This window comes from Tachysurus fulvidraco, chromosome 20 (genome assembly GCF_022655615.1).
Source record: "Tachysurus fulvidraco isolate hzauxx_2018 chromosome 20, HZAU_PFXX_2.0, whole genome shotgun sequence".
In the NCBI taxonomy this organism is placed as follows: domain Eukaryota; kingdom Metazoa; phylum Chordata; class Actinopteri; order Siluriformes; family Bagridae; genus Tachysurus; species Tachysurus fulvidraco.
The window spans coordinates 16850812-16868521 of record NC_062537.1 but is presented as its reverse complement, the minus strand read 5'-3'; the positions used below and the strand labels follow the sequence as shown (position 1 = coordinate 16868521).

The following is a 17710-nucleotide window of genomic DNA, read 5'->3' as shown; positions in this document are numbered from 1 at the left end:
ATTATGCTGTTAAAAAGAAGTTATATAAAAAAGAATTTATTATTCAAAAATTTCATGTATATAAACATATTTAGACAGATAGACAAATAGATGGATACATTTTTTTCTTTATATTGTTTTATTAAACAATGCATAAAAAGTAATTAAAGAGCGCTTAACTATGTGACATGAATGACATAATAATGACACTTAAACAAGTCTATAATGATCTCTGAAAGGTTTAGTCTATGAGATTTAGCATAAACTATAAAATCACTTACCTGTAGTGATGTTAATATCAGTGATATTGATGTCATTGTATATTAAGGGTAAACTGCTACTTTCCAAAATGTTCCTCAGTAGATTCTGGACAGTTACGTCTACTGCACTAATCTCAACCTCAATCAGATAATCAGCTGGGAGAACTGTGAAAGAAATTCATTTTAAATATATAACTTTAAGAGAAATTAAAAATTGAAGGAACATTATTTAGACTCTGTACATCCTGTAGTAGTTATTGGGTAGTTTTACCTGGGAGAGGGCATGTTGATTTATCTATAAAGAAAAAAGAGGCACGATTTTAAAAAATAAATGAATAAATATAAAATTTGGCATCAACAAGTTTAATGCATTTACAGTCAATTAACTAGAGAATATGTGTTATTCCTCTTCCTTTTCTTACTACTGTGCATTTTATCCTAACTCAGTCTGTTGTCCATTTCATATTAAGCATGCCATGTGGTGGAGGGTTACGACACATTTATTGTTTTAAATTAACCATTATATGTTATTGAACTCTTTAAAGAGCATCAAAGAGACATGTTTATTAGTAATGTTACATGTTATACATACTCTTCAACTCATTGATTGGTTGGCAGAAGTGTCCATCATTTGGTAAAGCATTGATGCAGCCACATGAGGAAGTGGTGACATTATTACAAGATCCATATAGTGTGCATTTTTCACACGGCCAGAAATACTGATCCTCACACCTGCACTGATATTCAGTACCAGTCAAATTGCACACTGTGGAACAGAATAAAACCTTATAAAGTGCAGTTTTCTGAATATTATGGTGTTTTTATGAGCATTTAGATATATTTCTTTTTCTATGTTTCCTTTAATAATGCTTAAAGATTAATTAAGGAGAAATGAGAATTCATGAGCATACATCACTGCATAAACATTTTAAGCAAATATTTTAGGATTATGACAGAGTGGCACACATAATGTTGACTCATATAATAACACAAGTCTATAATGATCTCTGGCAGATTTTATCTAGAAGATTTAACAAAAACTATAAAATCACTTACCTGTAGTGATGTTAATATCAGTGATATTGATGTCATTGTATATTAAGGGTAAACTGCTACTTTCCAAAATGTTCCTCAGTAGATTCTGGACAGTTACGTCTACTGCACTAATCTCAACCTCAATCACATAATCAGCTGGGAGAACTGTGAAAGAAATTCCATTTAAATATATAACGTTAAGAGAACTTAAAAATTAAAAGAACATTATTTAGACTCTCTACGTCCTGTAGTAGTTATTGGGTAGTTTTACCTGGGAGAGAGCATGTTGAATTATCTATAAGGAAAAAAGAGGCACGATTTTAAAAAATAAATGAATAAATATAAAATTTGGCATCAACAATTTTAATGCATTTACAGTCAATTATTTAGAGAATATGTGTTATTTCTCTTCCATTTGTTACTACTGTGCATTTTATCCTAACTCAGTCTGTTGTCCATTTTATATTTAGCATGCCATGTGGTGGAGGGTTACGACCAGTGTTGGGCAGTAACGCGTTACTATAACGCAGTTACTTTTGACAGTAACTAATACTCTAATGCATTTCTTTTGAAATAAAGTAACTCCATTACCCTTACCATATGGTGCGGTTGTCTGTTACTTTTTTAAATGAATTCATTTTGGCTGAAGTGTAGCCTACAGCGTAACCTATTTACAGCAGCGGCGCATTGTCCACTGTAAACACGAAGATGCCGCACTGTGTGCGCGTTTCCATTTATTCAAGTATGTGTGGGACTAATGGCGAGTCAAGGCGAGAGCAAGACGAGTTTCTCAAAGTGGAAATATGCTCATTATTTCACTTTAGTTGAGCATAATAACAAAAACCTTTTAGTCAAATTAAAGCGGTCTCTTTCTGGTTCGAAGGTCCTATCCATTAATGGGAACATTAAAGAACGTTCTTTAGAAAAGTAGCAAAAAATTTACTTTTAACAGTAACGCTTTACTTTTTGGTGTAAGTAATCAACAAAGTAATTGAGTTACTTTTTGAATGAAGTAAACAGTAACTATAATTAGTTACTATTGTTTTAAATTAATCATTATGTGTTAAAGAACTATTTAAAGAGCATCAAACAGACATGTTTATTAGTAATGTTACATGTTATACATACTCTTCAACTCATTGATTGGTTGGCAGAAGTGTCCATCATTTGGTAAAGTGTTGATGCAGCCACATGAGGAAGTGGTGACATTATTACAAGATCCATATAGTGTGCATTTTTCACATGGCCAGAAATACTGATCCTCACACCTGCACTGGTATTCAGTACCAGTCAAATTGCACACTGTGGAACAGAATAAAACATAAGGTGCAGTTTTCTGAATATTATGGTGTTTATGAGCATTTAGATATATTTCTTTTTCTATGTTTCCTTTAATAATGCTTAAAGATTAATTAAGGAGAAATGAGAATTCATGAGCATACATCACTGCATAAACATTTTAAGCAAATATTTTAGGATTATGACAGAGTGGCACACATAGTGTTGACTCATATAATAACACAAGTCTATAATGATCTCTGACAGATTTTATCTAGAAGATTTAACAAAAACTATAAAATCACTTACCTGTAGTGATGTTAATATCAGTGATATTGATGTCATTGTATATTAAGGGTAAACTGCTACTTTCAAAAATGTTCCTCAGTAGATTCTGGACAGTTACGTCTACTGCACTAATCTCAACCTCAATCAGATAATCAGCTGGGAGAACTGTGAAAGAAATTCCATTTATATATATAACGTTAAGAGAACTTAAAAATTATAAAAACGTTATTTAGACTCTCTACGTCCTGTAGTAGTTATTGGGTAGTTTTACCTGGGAGAGGGCATGTTGATTTATCTATAAAGAAAAAAGAGGCACGATTTTAAAAAATAAATGAATAAATATAAAATTTGGCATCAACAAGTTTAATGCATTTACAGTCAATTAACTAGAGAATATGTGTTATTCCTCTTCCTTTTCTTACTACTGTGCATTTTATCCTAACTCAGTCTGTTGTCCATTTCATATTAAGCATGCCATGTGGTGGAGGGTTACGACACATTTATTGTTTTAAATTAACCATTATATGTTAATGAACTTTTTAAAGAGCATCAAACTGACATGTTTATTAGTAATGTTACATGTTATACATACTCATCAGCTCATTGATTGGTTGGCAGAAGTGTCCATCATTTGGTAAAACATTGATGCAGCTACATGAGGATGTGGTGACGTTATTACAAGATCCATATAGTGTGCATTTTTCACACGGCCAGAAATACTGATCCTCACACCTGCACTGATATTCAGTACCAGTCAAATTGCACACTGCAGAACAGAATAAAACATTATGAGGGGTGTGGGTTTTTTAATTATGCTGTGATAAAAATATATTTCTATGTAATCCTAAACAATGCAGACAGACCAGTTAAGCAGAAACAGGAATCTACCATGAGTACAATAAGGATGAGATTTAACAAACTCCTAAACTGTGAAGTCAGTTACCTGTAGTGATGTTAATGTCAGTGATATTGATGTTGCTGTTTATTAAGGGTAAATTGTTTGCCTCCAAAATGTCCCTCAGTAGATTCTGGACAGTACCATCTACTGCATCAATCTCAAACTCTATCAGATAATCAGCTGGGAGAACCGTGAAAGAACTTCCATTTAGATATCAAATTTTAAAGGAAATTTAAACAATACAGAAAGCCTGTACATATTGTGGTAGTTATTGTGGTAGGTTTACCTAAGAAGGGTTCAACTGGGCATGTAGAGTTATCTATAAAGAAAATACATGACATTGATACAGTTTATTTTACCCCCTCTAACTTAGATAACTTTGTCATTAGAGTCTGTGCATTTTATATTTATTAATTAATTATATATGTTAATAAACTATTTAAAGAGCATCAAACAGACATGTTTATTAGTAATGTTACATGTTATACATACTCTTCAACTCATTGATTGGTTGGCAGAAGTGTCCATCATTTGGTAAAGTGTTGATGCAGCCACATGAGGAAGTGGTGACATTATTACAAGATCCATATAGTGTGCATTTTTCACATGGCCAGAAATACTGATCCTCACACCTGCACTGGTATTCAGTACCAGTCAAATTGCACACTGTGGAACAGAATAAAACATAAGGTGCAGTTTTCTGAATATTATGGTGTTTTTATGAGCATTTAGATATATTTCTTTTTCTATGTTTCCTTTAATAATGCTTAAAGATTAATTAAGGAGAAATGAGAATTCATGAGCATACATCACTGCATAAACATTTTAAGCAAATATTTTAGGATTATGACAGAGTGGCACACATAATGTTGACTCATATAATAACACAAGTCTATAATGATCTCTGACAGATTTTATCTAGAAGATTTAACAAAAACTATAAAATCACTTACCTGTAGTGATGTTAATATCAGTGATATTGATGTCATTGTATATTAAGGGTAAACTGCTACTTTCAAAAATGTTCCTCAGTAGATTCTGGACAGTTACGTCTACTGCACTAATCTCAACCTCAATCAGATAATCAGCTGGGAGAACTGTGAAAGAAATTCCATTTAAATATATAACGTTAAGAGAACTTAAAGATTAAAAGAACGTTATTTAGACTCTCTACGTCCTGTAGTAGTTATTGGGTAGTTTTACCTGGGAGAGGGCATGTTGATTTATCTATAAAGAAAGAAGAGGCACGATTTTAAAAAATAAATGAATAAATATAAAATTTGGCATCAACAAGTTTAATGCATTTACAGTCAATTAACTAGAGAATATGTGTTATTCCTCTTCCTTTTCTTACTACTGTGCATTTTATCCTAACTCAGTCTGTTGTCCATTTCATATTAAGCATGCCATGTGGTGGAGGGTTACGACACATTTATTGTTTTAAATTAACCATTATATGTTATTGAACTCTTTAAAGAGCATCAAACAGACATGTTTATTAGTAATGTTACATGTTATACATACTCATCAGCTCATTGATTGGTTGGCAGAAGTGTCCATCATTTGGTAAAGTGTTGATGCAGCCACATGAGGAATTGGTGACATTATTACAAGATCCATATAGTGTGCATTTTTCACAGGGCCAGAAATACTGATCCTCACACCTGCACTGATATTCAGTACCAGTCAAATTGCACACTGTGGAACAGAATAAAACATTATGAGGGGTGTGGGTTTTTTAATTATGCTGTGATAAAAATATATTTCTATGTAATCCTAAACAATGCAGACAGACCAATTAAGCAGAAACAGGAATCTACCATGAGTACAATAAGAATGAGATTTAACAAACTCTTAAACTGTGAAGTCAGTTACCTGTAGTGATGTTAATGTCAGTGATATTGATGTTGCTGTTTATTAAGGGTAAATTGTTTGCCTCCAAAATGTCCCTCAGTAGATTCTGGACTGTACCATCTACTGCATCAATCTCAAACTCTATCAGATAATCAGCTGGGAGAACCGTGAAAGAACTTCCATTTAGATATCAAATTTTAAAGGAAATTTAAACAATACAGAAAGTCTGTACATATTGTGGTAGTTATTGTGGTAGGTTTACCTAAGAAGGGTTCAACTGGGCATGTAGAGTTATCTATAAAGAAAATACATGACTTATTGATACAGTTTATTTTACCCCCTCTAACTTAGATAACCTTGTCATAAGAGTCTGTGCATTTTATATTAATTAAGTCTGTTTTTCTGTTTGTATTGGGCATGTCAAAAATCAGTGTGTTTGTGGTGAGGGGTAACCACACATTTACCATTATATGTTAATAAATAAACTTTAAATGCTAATACATTATTGCAAGATCATCAGCTAGACATGATTATTATTTACTTTATGTGGCATACATACGTGGCAGCTCATTGATTGGTTGGCAGAGGTTTCCATCATATGGAAGTAAATCCAGACATCCACATGAGGAATTGGTGACGTTATTACAATACCCATTTAGTGTGCACTTTTCACATGGCCAGAAATATTTATCTCCACACGTGCACTGATATTCAGTGTCATCCCAATAGCACACTGAGTAATAAGAAAACATGATGTTTTGTCAAAACAGTGTTGTCATTTTAAAATATCTTTTATCTTAATTTAAACAATAATAAATCAGTGTGTTTATGGATTGTGTTAGATAGTGTGTAGGCAGCTATCTATGTAATGAGAATTAAACATCGAGTAATTGAACTGAAAGACCAGTTACCTGTAGTGAGGTTAATGTCAGTGACATTGATGTCAATATTTATTGAGCTGAAATTGTTAAAACTGTCATTGAAAAAGGTTAAAATAACCAAACTGTCCTGCAAAGCAGCCAGGACAGATGTATCAATCTCAAGCTCAATCAGATAATCAGCTGAGGGAAAAATAAAAAAAAAAGGATTAATAAATTTACTATATCATTAAATGAAGTAATAATAATAATAATAATAATAATAATAAGAAGAAGAAGAAGAAGAAGAAGAAGAAGAAGAAGAAGAAGAAGAAGAAGAAGAAGAAGAAAACTTAAGTAAGACTGGATATAATTTGCACATTTTATGGTAGTTATTTGGAATTTTACCTAAGAAGCTGTCAGCTGGACATGAAGAGTTATCTGTAAAGTAAAGCAACACCATCATTAAATACCAATAAATAGTTTCACAATTTTTTTATCTTTTTAAAAAACTTTATCATGACTTTAGTTTGTAACCATGTTGTTAGTTCTGTGATCTGTGTAAAGTAAATATCTAGAGAATCTGAATGTACAATTCTATCCAACAGAACCTCTATATTATTCAATTAATAAAGGAGCATGTTAAATTACATGTTACATGTTATACATACAAATCAGCTCATTGATTGGTTGGCAGAGTTTTCCATCATATGGAAGTAAATCCAGACATCCACATGAGGAATTGGTGACGTTATTACAAGACCCATTTAAAGTGCACTTTTCACATGGCCAGAAATATTTATCTCCACACGTGCACTGATATTCAGCATCATCCCAATAGCACACTGAGTAATAAGAAAACATGATGTTTTGTCAAAACAGTGTTGTGATTTTAAAATATCTTTTATATTAATTTAAACAATAATAAATCAGTGTGTTTATGGATTGTATTAGATAGTGTGTAGGCAGCTATATATATAATGAGAATGAAACACTGAGTAGTAGAACTGAAAGGCCAGTTACCTGTAGTGAGGTTAATGTCAATGACATTGATGTCAATATTTATTGAGCTGAAATTGTTAAAACTGTCATTGAAGAAGGTTAAAATCTCCGAACTGTTCTGCAAAGCAGCCAGGACAGATGTATCAATCTCAAGCTCAATCAGATAATCAGCTGAGGGAAAGATTGAAAATAATAATAATAATAATAATAATAATAATAATAATAATAATAATAATAATAATAATAATAATAATAATAATAATAAATTTACTATATCATTAAATGAAGTAAGAAGAAGAAGAAGAAGAAGAAGAAGAAGAAGAAGAAGAAGAAGAAGAAGAAGAAGAAGAAGAATCAAGTAACACTGGTTATAATTTGCACATTTTATGGTAGTTATTGCTAATTTTACCTAAGAAGATGTCAGCTGGACATGAAGAGTTATCTGTAAAGTAAAGCAACACCATCATTAAATACAAATAAATAGTTTCACAATTTATTTTTCTTTTTAAAAACTTTATCATGACTTTATAGAACATGTAAGTCATACATACTCAGCACACTGATTGGTTGGCAGAAGTGTCCATCATTTGGAAAAGCATTGATGCAGTCACATGAGACATTGGTGACGTTATTACAAGATCCATATAGTGTGCATTTTTCACACGGCCAGAAATACTGATCCTCACACCTGCATTGATATTCAGTGCCATTCAAACTGCACACTGTGGAATGAGAACAGATTGATTTTTCAAATAGTTCTAACATAATCACATAAATTATTAATCCACTTCTTCAGATAGTATGTTGTGGTCCCACATAACTTAAGGCTAATAAGTGCCACATAATTTAAGGCTAATAATTAACAGATTATTTATCATCCTAAGCATATTATAAGAGCACAAACAGTGTCTGGAAAAAACCTGTAGCTTTATCTTAATAAATGTGATTTGTGGTCACATCATTTTGAACTACATTATTTTTTCATATTTGCATCAAGATAGAAAGCACTAAGGTGGAATTTGTTAATTTGTATTTGTATTGAAGTACACAGCAAAAATGTAACACAGCTCACACACAAGCTGCACTTTCAAATATTACACCATTCATGGTCTTTCAGCATGTATTGTTGAAAAAAGCCTCACCTTTAATTGTTTGAGTAGCTACTGTATAGAGACTTTACATTGTGCCATTAAATGTTTCACAGTTTTGCTTAAACATGTTATATTATCAGATCACTATTCCAGTTTGGCTTACTAGCTGTTTTAATTTATAATTTTTAATTCTCAAAAAGAAGTTCCCTATAATTTCAAATGAATCAGATGTGTACTGCTTTTTTTTAGGATTGTACAGAAAGTAAAGACAAAAGTGTACAAGAGAGATTTGATCAATGAGTCTTTAATCAATGAATCAACCATTAACATGTACATCACATTATGAAATCAACTAAAGAATTCTTGTACAATGTGCATTTTTCTTTTTTTGTTTGTTTGTTTGTTTGTCTATGACAGCAAAATCAAGCAAAAATACCATACAATGTGAACCCAATCAGATCTAAGCCAGTTCCCGTAGTGTCAAACATATAGCCCCTGTTCACACTGCAGGTAAAAGTGGCCCAAATCCGATTTTGGGGAGTCAAGTGACCAGGTCAGACTTCTTCAGGAGTAGTGTGAACACTCAAATCTGGCCCAGATCTGATTTTTTCAAATCAGATCTGGGCCACTTCCATATGTGGTCCTGAATCAGACCCAAATCTGATTTTTTTTCCAACGTGGCCGCGGTGTGAACAGCCAAGGCGGATTTGATGCGACTTTTACGTCAATCTGACATCGACATTCGTCACAATTATGCGCCGGCAAAGACTTTTTTTTTGCTTAACACACACATTACCAGTCACGTTTGTGTCACGTTTTCGCCGGCGCAAAAAACAAACAAACAAAAAAAAGTTTTCATCGCCGGCGAAAACGTGACACAAACGTGACTGGTAACGTGTGTGTGTGTGTGTGTGTGTGTGTGTGTGTGTGTGTGTGTTAAGAGTGTTATATAAAGTGGTTACGTGAACCAGCTCATAACGTTTGCATTGAATACATCACATTACTTCCTCCATAACCTCGCCAACTTTTTAGCGCAACTGCGTGCTGCGTGTGACGTCATTGTTATTGTTCGTTTGCGCATGCGGGTCAGTTCAAAACCGCAAACTGTTCACACTTGTATCTGATATAGGTCACATTTTAAAAGGTAATGTGAACAGCCAAACAAAAAAATCAGATCTGATCAAAATATCCGAATTGTGCATTAAGACTTGCAGTGTGAACGTGACCATAGTTTAGATTCAGATACATTTATTATTAAGAACTTAAACATAATACAGAGTGTCGTATTTGTTAAACAGAGCTTACCTGTCGTAACGTTCAAGCTAATAATGTCGGTGGTATTGTCTAATTTGAGAGGGATGATGGAGTCCGAGGATGATTTGATTTGGTCCAAATGAATGGCTTGTGACACATTCACCTCTATGATTATAATGTATTCTATTACGTCCGTGCTCACTGGAAATAACAATGTGATTTTAGTTACTTAAGTCACACGTATAAAAACAGAGATTTAAATGCAATATATTTTCAAATCATATAGCACAATTTTTAAACATGCTGTAACATACTGAAAATTTTGTATTTACCGGCTCGTTTATTCCTTACGTATCCATCTGTGTTGCTGAACTGAATTTTGAGAGGGAGGAAAGTCTTTAATTAGGTAAAGTTGCATAATAAATGTTACTGTAATAATATGTTTATTATTTGGATTTACCCTAATCATGTATAATCATACATAAAATTACTTTCAGTTGTTTTTCATACTTAATTCTCATCATGTCATTTTATACATGGACTCAGTAGTACTTACAAAGTGTGAATATGTATTTCTAAGTACAGGACTGCTTTCTCTAAAGTCACTTTTCTAGTATTAATTAAAAATACACTATTGTTTAATTAAAATGAAAAAAAATTGCAACTTGCCTAGATTGTGTCTAGATTTCTTCTTAACTCATATTTCATATTTTTTTAAAATATTTTATTAACTTTACCTCCAAAAGCATGTCTGAAAATTCAAAAAGTCCTTGTGAGTTCACCACCTGCATAAAAATAAGCAGAACGGCAACAAATCCCAGGAAACATTCTGACCTTTTCCCTGTAAAACAGACATAAGAAATGAAGTATATATCCTTGCAGGTTAATTTTCACATAAATTTAACAAACATTTTTTGAGATATACATCAGTATATGTTGGAGGTCTGACTTATATTTAAACTTTTCAGATTTATCTTTTGATAACCCTGCACATATGTCTGCTGCTGATTAAACTTAACTGTATATGAAAATAGAGGTAAACAGGAGGCTAATGTTGTAGGTGCTCATTTTGTTGTGAGCAAACAGAGAAAATGAGCATACATTCAAGACCTCAACCTTCATTCATTTTAAAAGCTGAGAAGTAAAATAAAGGTGCTAAACCAGGGGTGTCAAACATACGGCCCACGGGCCGGAACCGGTCCGCCAGGGAGTTCAGTCCGGCCCGGGGTATAAAACTGCAATATGAAAAAAAATAATTTTTATTTTTGCGGAACTACCAGCAGATGGTAGTACTGAGCTTCAGGGTCTGAGTGGCATTTTAGTCAATAACTCCTGAGCTAAACGCTGTTACTACACAAATAACACCCCTTTTCTATCGTAGTAATGTAGAGAGGCAGCTACAACCGCGTTTTGTGTAGTAACAGCGTTTAGTTCAGGAGTTATTGACTCGGGAAATTCCAATCTGTGAATATGCGGCCAACTTCCTGCTCCTTCAGTTCTCTCCAATGCTGGAAAGCTGATCCTATATTAACACGTCCTACTTCTTGCCTTATCGTAACTTAAGTAAAGTTGGATTCATATTCACAGATTCAAGTTTCCCGAGTCAATATCTCCTGAACCAAACTCAGATCACACATCACTTATGTCCTGATAGTTATACTACAACACTTATTTGGGAGAAATGTCTTTTTGTTTATTTTTTAGGATTTTTTATAATATAAAAAAAATCAATAACTTAACTGTAATATACTGTACTGTCACCAAACTCAACTCTGTTTGAGTTTGCTGACAGTACAGTGTATTACAGTCAAGTTATTGACTGTTTTTATAGTATTCGCTTTTCGGGTTTTGCACTTTGCAGACGGTCCCTTGGAATCTGTTTCTCAGTTGTCTGCACATAGAGGCTTGTGTATTTTGTCCACTGTGGAGGAAAGCCGATTTTGAGAAAAATTTGGTTGTAGCTGCCTCTCTACATTACTACGATAAAAAAAAGAGGTGTTATTTGTGTAATAACACCCTTTAGTTCAGGAGCTATTGATTCTGGAAACTTGAATCTGTGAATATGAGGCAAACTTTACTTACTAGATTTGCTAAACCTGTGCAATTTTGCGTAAAATCCCTGGACCTCACACCTACCAGCACCCCTACAGCTCCATTGTTCTCCTGCTTTTGTTGTGCAAAAGCCCCCCATCACCTGTGAGGCCTGGCTCATTTGCATTTGTTCACTCAGAGTAGCTCAGATCCATGACAGGCCAAACCTCTGTCTGTGACGGAAACCTTCACGGCCTATCTATACAAAATAGACTGTTTAATTTATATAAAAAAAATGTGTGCTAAGGTTTGTCATTGCCATAGTACATATCATATTTATATAAAATAGGTCACACTTTTGCCCTTTTCAGTGCAATGAACATACATACAGACACCAAAATGCACACATAAAATGTCCACTAACACACGCACCCAAAACACACACTTACACACCACACACACACACACACACACACACACACACACACACACACACAAATTGGGCATTGCATTTCATTATGCCTTTTGATACACTTTTGATATGCCTTTGCCTAGCAGAGGAGTGTGTATAAGACATGAGGAGTGTGTTTGGAACAGTAAGAGTGTGTATGAGACATGAAGAGGAGTGTGTATGAGACATCCCTTACTTGGGAAAGAATGAAAAGTTGCTAATACATGAATAAAATGAAAACTTGCTGACACTTCAGTCTCCAATGTATGTTTGTAGACAAATGTCATAAGCTGAGTGAAGTTATGGTCCATGGCTTTTGACATGTTCTTACACATACAGAATAAAATGCATTTAGAGGGATGTGCCGTCTTTTGTTGTCTGGCTGACAGGGCTTCTCAGTACCACGGGGCATCTTCTGTGGAGGCATGTTGGGTTCTTGTTCCGTCTCAAAATTCACTTTTGGTGTTATAATTCATTGATGGCCAATGAAAATGAAATTACATCATTTTATTCTGTATGTGTAAGAACATGTCAAAAGCCATGGACCATAACCACTGAGCTTATGACATTTGCACTGAAAAGGGCAAAAGTGTGACCTATTGCCCCAATAAATGTGGCTGGGTCAAATTGACCAGGGAGGACAAGATTAATTATACTTGCAAAGTTCATAATTTGGAACAATCCTGGTAAATTTCAGGCAAATATGTGGAAGGAAACCCAAGTTATGACACATTAAACTTTCCAGATGAGTCAAATAGACCCCAGGTCTGCACAAGGGTTATATAAATATGATATGTACTATGGCAATGACATGTCTCACAGGTGATGGGGGCGTTTGCACAACAAAATCAGGGCGGAAGAACTGTGAAAATCTCAACAGGAGGGAATCACACCTCGTAATCCGCACCAGAAAATTAAAAATCTAGTAAACCTAGTGTTAAGTCTTATCGTAAGCCTTTCCTTGTTTTTATCCTCCATGTCATTGTTAAAACTGCTTTCTGCTAATGTCACACATGCGCATTGAACACTCTCTCCGCCGCATATTGACAAGACACACCCCTTTCTGCTCACAGTTTTCTGAAGCATTTCAGAACATAATGCCTGATATTGATGCACTTGTGCAGGCTAAAAGATGCCAAGATTCAGGGGCAAATTGATAACATAAATTTGTTTACTTTAAAAAACATACATACTTACGTATAAATTAACAATTGTTACAAAGATTTTCTTTTTAAAATAGCTGCCACTTTGTTCACTCATGTATTCAGAATTGCTTCCCGGAATTGGAAATTGGATTTTAAACAATTTCTATATTTTGATGTTTAATTTATGTTAAAATGCAGGACAGTGTTTTTAAGTTCCACGAACCTGTGACTAAATGTTTTGCGACATTGTACAATAACTGTGTTCAGTTTTTTTTGCACATACTATTTTGGCTGTTTATAATATATTTTTATAAAAGGACAATTCATTTAATATAAAGATTTTTATATGCACTAATACAAAGAAAAAAGTGGACATTGTTAGTTCTATGTAATTTTGCTCTGAGTTTACTGGTCTGGCCCCCTTGAGATCAGATTAAGCTGTATGTGGCCCCCAGACCAAAATGAGTTTGACACCCCTGTGCTAAACAAATACCAAAAAGGACTTATAAGACTTGAGTCTGGAACTGAGTTTTCTGTATTGAATTGGACTACATGTGGTCTCATTCCAGTTTGTGTTGTGTTCTCTGTTCTTTCAAGAAACAACCAAATCATTGGTACCAGATATGAATGAAACCATCTTATTAAAGTAAAGCCTTCAAAAATAAATTGGCCTTTGGTCTCATTTGATTTCATTTTCATTGGACTTAAACTCGACTCCCACAGGTTTGCCTTCATCTCAGCTAGTCCTGGTCTTGGACTTGACATAGGCAGTCTTGATGACAACTCTAGGTATACTTCTACTACTACAATTACTAAGAAATCTTAATCCTGTCTATAGAAACCATTCATTTCTATAACCAGACAGATTTGTGTTTCATTTCACTCTTTCGTTTCATTTTCTCTATACAGATTATAGTTTTGGTCTTAATCTCGGTCCTGCTTAATTTATCTCCTTAATTTATCTAATCCTGGTCTTGGACTTGTCTTGGACTAGAGGTCTCTATTCCTAGTGCAACAAGTCTTTAGAACCTGCTTTGCCTTACATCCTACATTACTGATCGCTTTCTTGAGCTCATTGTGAAGTATTGACTTTTTTCCTGAATTTACTGTATGTCAAAGTTTCCATACATTATGCTTGTCTTCTGGTTTTGGAACCTTGGGAATTTACCATTTGTCAAGTCCACATTGTTTTGTACTGCAGAATGGTTACCTGTTTAGACTGCTATTATGTGCTATTATAATTCCGATATATAGTAGCTCTTCACTTCCCTCAGATTGTGTAGTCAATTACAGTAAAAGATATCCAGAAATGCAAACCATCCAGTGCAAAGTAAAAGTAAAACGCAGTCCTCTATTATACCTTTTCTATAGAACATGCTGGAAGAGTATGTTTCACTCCTCCCACAGGAGTCACCACTCCTAGTAATATCTAACAACTGACTGGTAGAGACAACTACATAGATTCAGGTAATGGCAAGATATTGCATGAGCTGTTTGTATGTCTTGAACTGTATTTCCAGTAAAACTCATTTGAAATCAGATTTGATTTTACTGAGTTTCTGAGTAGATTCCCTAGTAGATCACTGCAATCACATGATTTACTAATGCCAATTGGCAAATGTTCAGCCGCCCTCACAAAGCATATGGCCAACGAGTAAAACCAGACTGTCAAGGACCCAACACATATTATCATCTGTAATGCTGCATTGCAAGATATCTACTTAGGTATATACTATCCACCTGTAACATCGACAAAATCGAAATTTTATCTAGAATCCGTGGATGATACATTTGGTCGTTGTATTCCCATGAACTAACGCTACGGTCTCTAATTTTAGAGGCTCATATGGTGTTCTATAATCACTGGAACAGTCAAAGAATCTTATCACAAATTTATCAATGAATAGAAATTAATTATTTTATAGGCTGTTAACTAATCTTATATTATTTGTAGTCGGGTCAAGAGGTGATACAGTATGTTTAATTGTACAGATGTACCAGTCGCATCTCAAAAATCTCTTTAAGATATTATAGTTTCTGTCCAAATTACCTGAGCAAATCTCGAATAAATATTTTAGACAATTGTACAAATAGTTAAGGTCTAATCATATGACACTAAACATTACAGATTATAAACAATAGATGATTCAGTAGATATGTCAGAACCTGCTGATAATATCTTGGGCTTTAAAGGGTAAATACTTTTCTAGTGAAACTGTTAAAATTATTATGGCAATGTTTATACAATGGTTAGACTGTTGGTAAAGTCCTTATATTAGTACAATAACACCTGTATAATTCACTTCTGCTGCTGTCTGTCACCTGGCTAAAAAGCTTGAACATTAACTCTTAATATAATATCAAAGATCATATCTGGTACACAATGTTGTATTCATAAAGTCATTGAATAAAATGATATTCAGGTCTGTCTGGTTAAAGCAAGACACCATGCGCATAATCAGACCTAGAGAAAATTTAGAGTTGTCAGTCCAACTACTGGAATCAAGATGGAGTCAAAACCGAGGGGGTTAAGGACAAGTCAAGGTGAGGCTTACTTCATGTATTCCACCAATGTTTAGACTGTTTTCTATTCTTGTCAAACTTTGTACACGTGAAAAGAAAAGACAACACAAGCGTTATCTTTACAAACTTTTGGATGAAGCCAAAACCACATTTAATTCCAGTTTAAGTCCAGTTTGAAATAGAAAATATCTTGAGACCAGACCTGAGTCCCATAGACCTAAGAGCACCATGCTCTGGTTTGTGTTTACTCGACTGTAACCTCTGTGTTAAGGGTATTGTCTGTAACCTTGTTCTGCAACATACCTGTCTTGACAGATACTAATGAAGTGGAACAACATCATTACCTGAAATACCATCTTTATTCAGTTTTCAATGAACCTTGTGTCACAAAAACTTAACCTTTGGACACAAACCTAGAACTTGGGGCTTGACATCTTAACAGATTATAACAAAAGTTTTTGCACAATTATCTCAAACACATTTTTGTCCTTTTGCCAGGGAGCCTAAAAGATTTCCCAGCTCCCCCCTAACCCCCAACTACCCATAAATTTACAGTATATGGACAGAAATGCAAGATCCTCAAGGCTTAAAATGTTTTTTTTTTTTTTTCAGAAGTAATTACAGTACGGTACAGTAATTAAAGTGAAGATGATCTCTGACTAAAGCTACTGTACGTTTATTGTGAAACACCTGATCGGATTAACTATAGAGTTGATTATAGCAATAGTCCAAATGTGACTTTAAATTTGACTTGATTTCCACTAGAAGAAAAACTTTAGATCTAAAGAAAGAAAGGAACATATTCCGAAAATATCTGACTTACCTTTATTAGACATGATGATCACTTTGGTGTCTCTGTGTAAAACACAAGAACTACTGAGCACATTCCTGAAAACTTTCAGAAGCAGTACAACTTTCACTTTCTTGACAGATGAAAAGTAATCCTTTAAAGAGTTTCAGCATTCAAATAAATTATAGTTTTACAAACAAGCTAGCTAAAACATTTAAACGGAAACTCTCTTTTAAAGCTAAAACTTTTTTAAAGGTAAACATCCATGTCACAAGTAAACCTGTTGCTTTAGACAGTTCTAAATTCCTTCTGAACTACTCTGTCTCTCTGCCTTTGCATAAAGACAATTGCAGAGCCAATTAAGTTTGTGCAATGCTGTCATTGAATCCTCCAGTAGAAACCTAAATGATCAAATGACAAAATTATTTGCTAGTGAATGTATCGTAAACACAATATAGCTAGACGTATCTGTACAAGCTATCCTCACTTGCAATAAACCAAAATTCTGGACCAATTTCTACAGAATATCCTTTAAAGTCTTCTTCTGCTTCTACTTTTTTGTATTTATTTCCAGCAACATGCAAACATTACCTGCAAATAAAATATATTGTTGAAATGTGATGTAAAAGCATCTCAAAACCAGGCTGAATAATCTCATGTTCAATTTAAATTTAAAATCTCATTATAAGAGACAAATCTGTCCATAGTGGTGGTTGAGCGGGTTATTCCTGCTTCTTCTATTATCTTGTGTTTAGAAAGGACATTTAGTGGATGTGGAAATTAAACAGGACACAACATGCTAGGAAAATAGTATAGTATACTATAGAAAAACACTGCTGGGCCCCTGAGCAAGCAAACTCTCAGTTGTGAGATTAAATGTAAGTCACTCTGGATAATGGAGTCTGCCAAATGCTGTAAACGTATATATTAGAGCCATCAACGTTAACGCGTTAAGGCATGCGTTTAATACAAAA

The 17710-nt window shown here is 34.0% G+C and overlaps 1 protein-coding gene across 1 annotated transcript in view; it reads right to left on the bottom strand.

The window, feature by feature from the left end:
- Window positions 1-17255, bottom strand: part of LOC125139728 — a 34440-nt gene extending 17185 nt beyond the window's left edge. The window contains exons 1-28 of the mRNA XM_047804832.1: window positions 16770-17255; window positions 10534-10637; window positions 10129-10168; window positions 9848-9997; window positions 8003-8173; window positions 7861-7893; window positions 7473-7622; window positions 7121-7294; window positions 6858-6890; window positions 6504-6653; window positions 6152-6325; window positions 5855-5887; window positions 5614-5748; window positions 5263-5436; window positions 4942-4965; window positions 4692-4835; window positions 4231-4404; window positions 4025-4057; window positions 3784-3918; window positions 3433-3606; window positions 3112-3135; window positions 2862-3005; window positions 2403-2576; window positions 1546-1569; window positions 1296-1439; window positions 832-1005; window positions 511-534; window positions 261-404 (exon numbers count right to left, since the gene is read on the bottom strand). Coding sequence (XP_047660788.1) covers window positions 261-404; window positions 511-534; window positions 832-1005; window positions 1296-1439; window positions 1546-1569; window positions 2403-2576; window positions 2862-3005; window positions 3112-3135; window positions 3433-3606; window positions 3784-3918; window positions 4025-4057; window positions 4231-4404; window positions 4692-4835; window positions 4942-4965; window positions 5263-5436; window positions 5614-5748; window positions 5855-5887; window positions 6152-6325; window positions 6504-6653; window positions 6858-6890; window positions 7121-7294; window positions 7473-7622; window positions 7861-7893; window positions 8003-8173; window positions 9848-9997; window positions 10129-10168; window positions 10534-10637; window positions 16770-16782 — 3070 coding nt within the window. The 5' untranslated portion in view covers window positions 16783-17255. The remainder of the gene's footprint in view (window positions 1-260; window positions 405-510; window positions 535-831; window positions 1006-1295; window positions 1440-1545; window positions 1570-2402; window positions 2577-2861; window positions 3006-3111; window positions 3136-3432; window positions 3607-3783; window positions 3919-4024; window positions 4058-4230; window positions 4405-4691; window positions 4836-4941; window positions 4966-5262; window positions 5437-5613; window positions 5749-5854; window positions 5888-6151; window positions 6326-6503; window positions 6654-6857; window positions 6891-7120; window positions 7295-7472; window positions 7623-7860; window positions 7894-8002; window positions 8174-9847; window positions 9998-10128; window positions 10169-10533; window positions 10638-16769) is intronic.
- Between the last annotated feature and the right edge of the window lie 455 nt (window positions 17256-17710).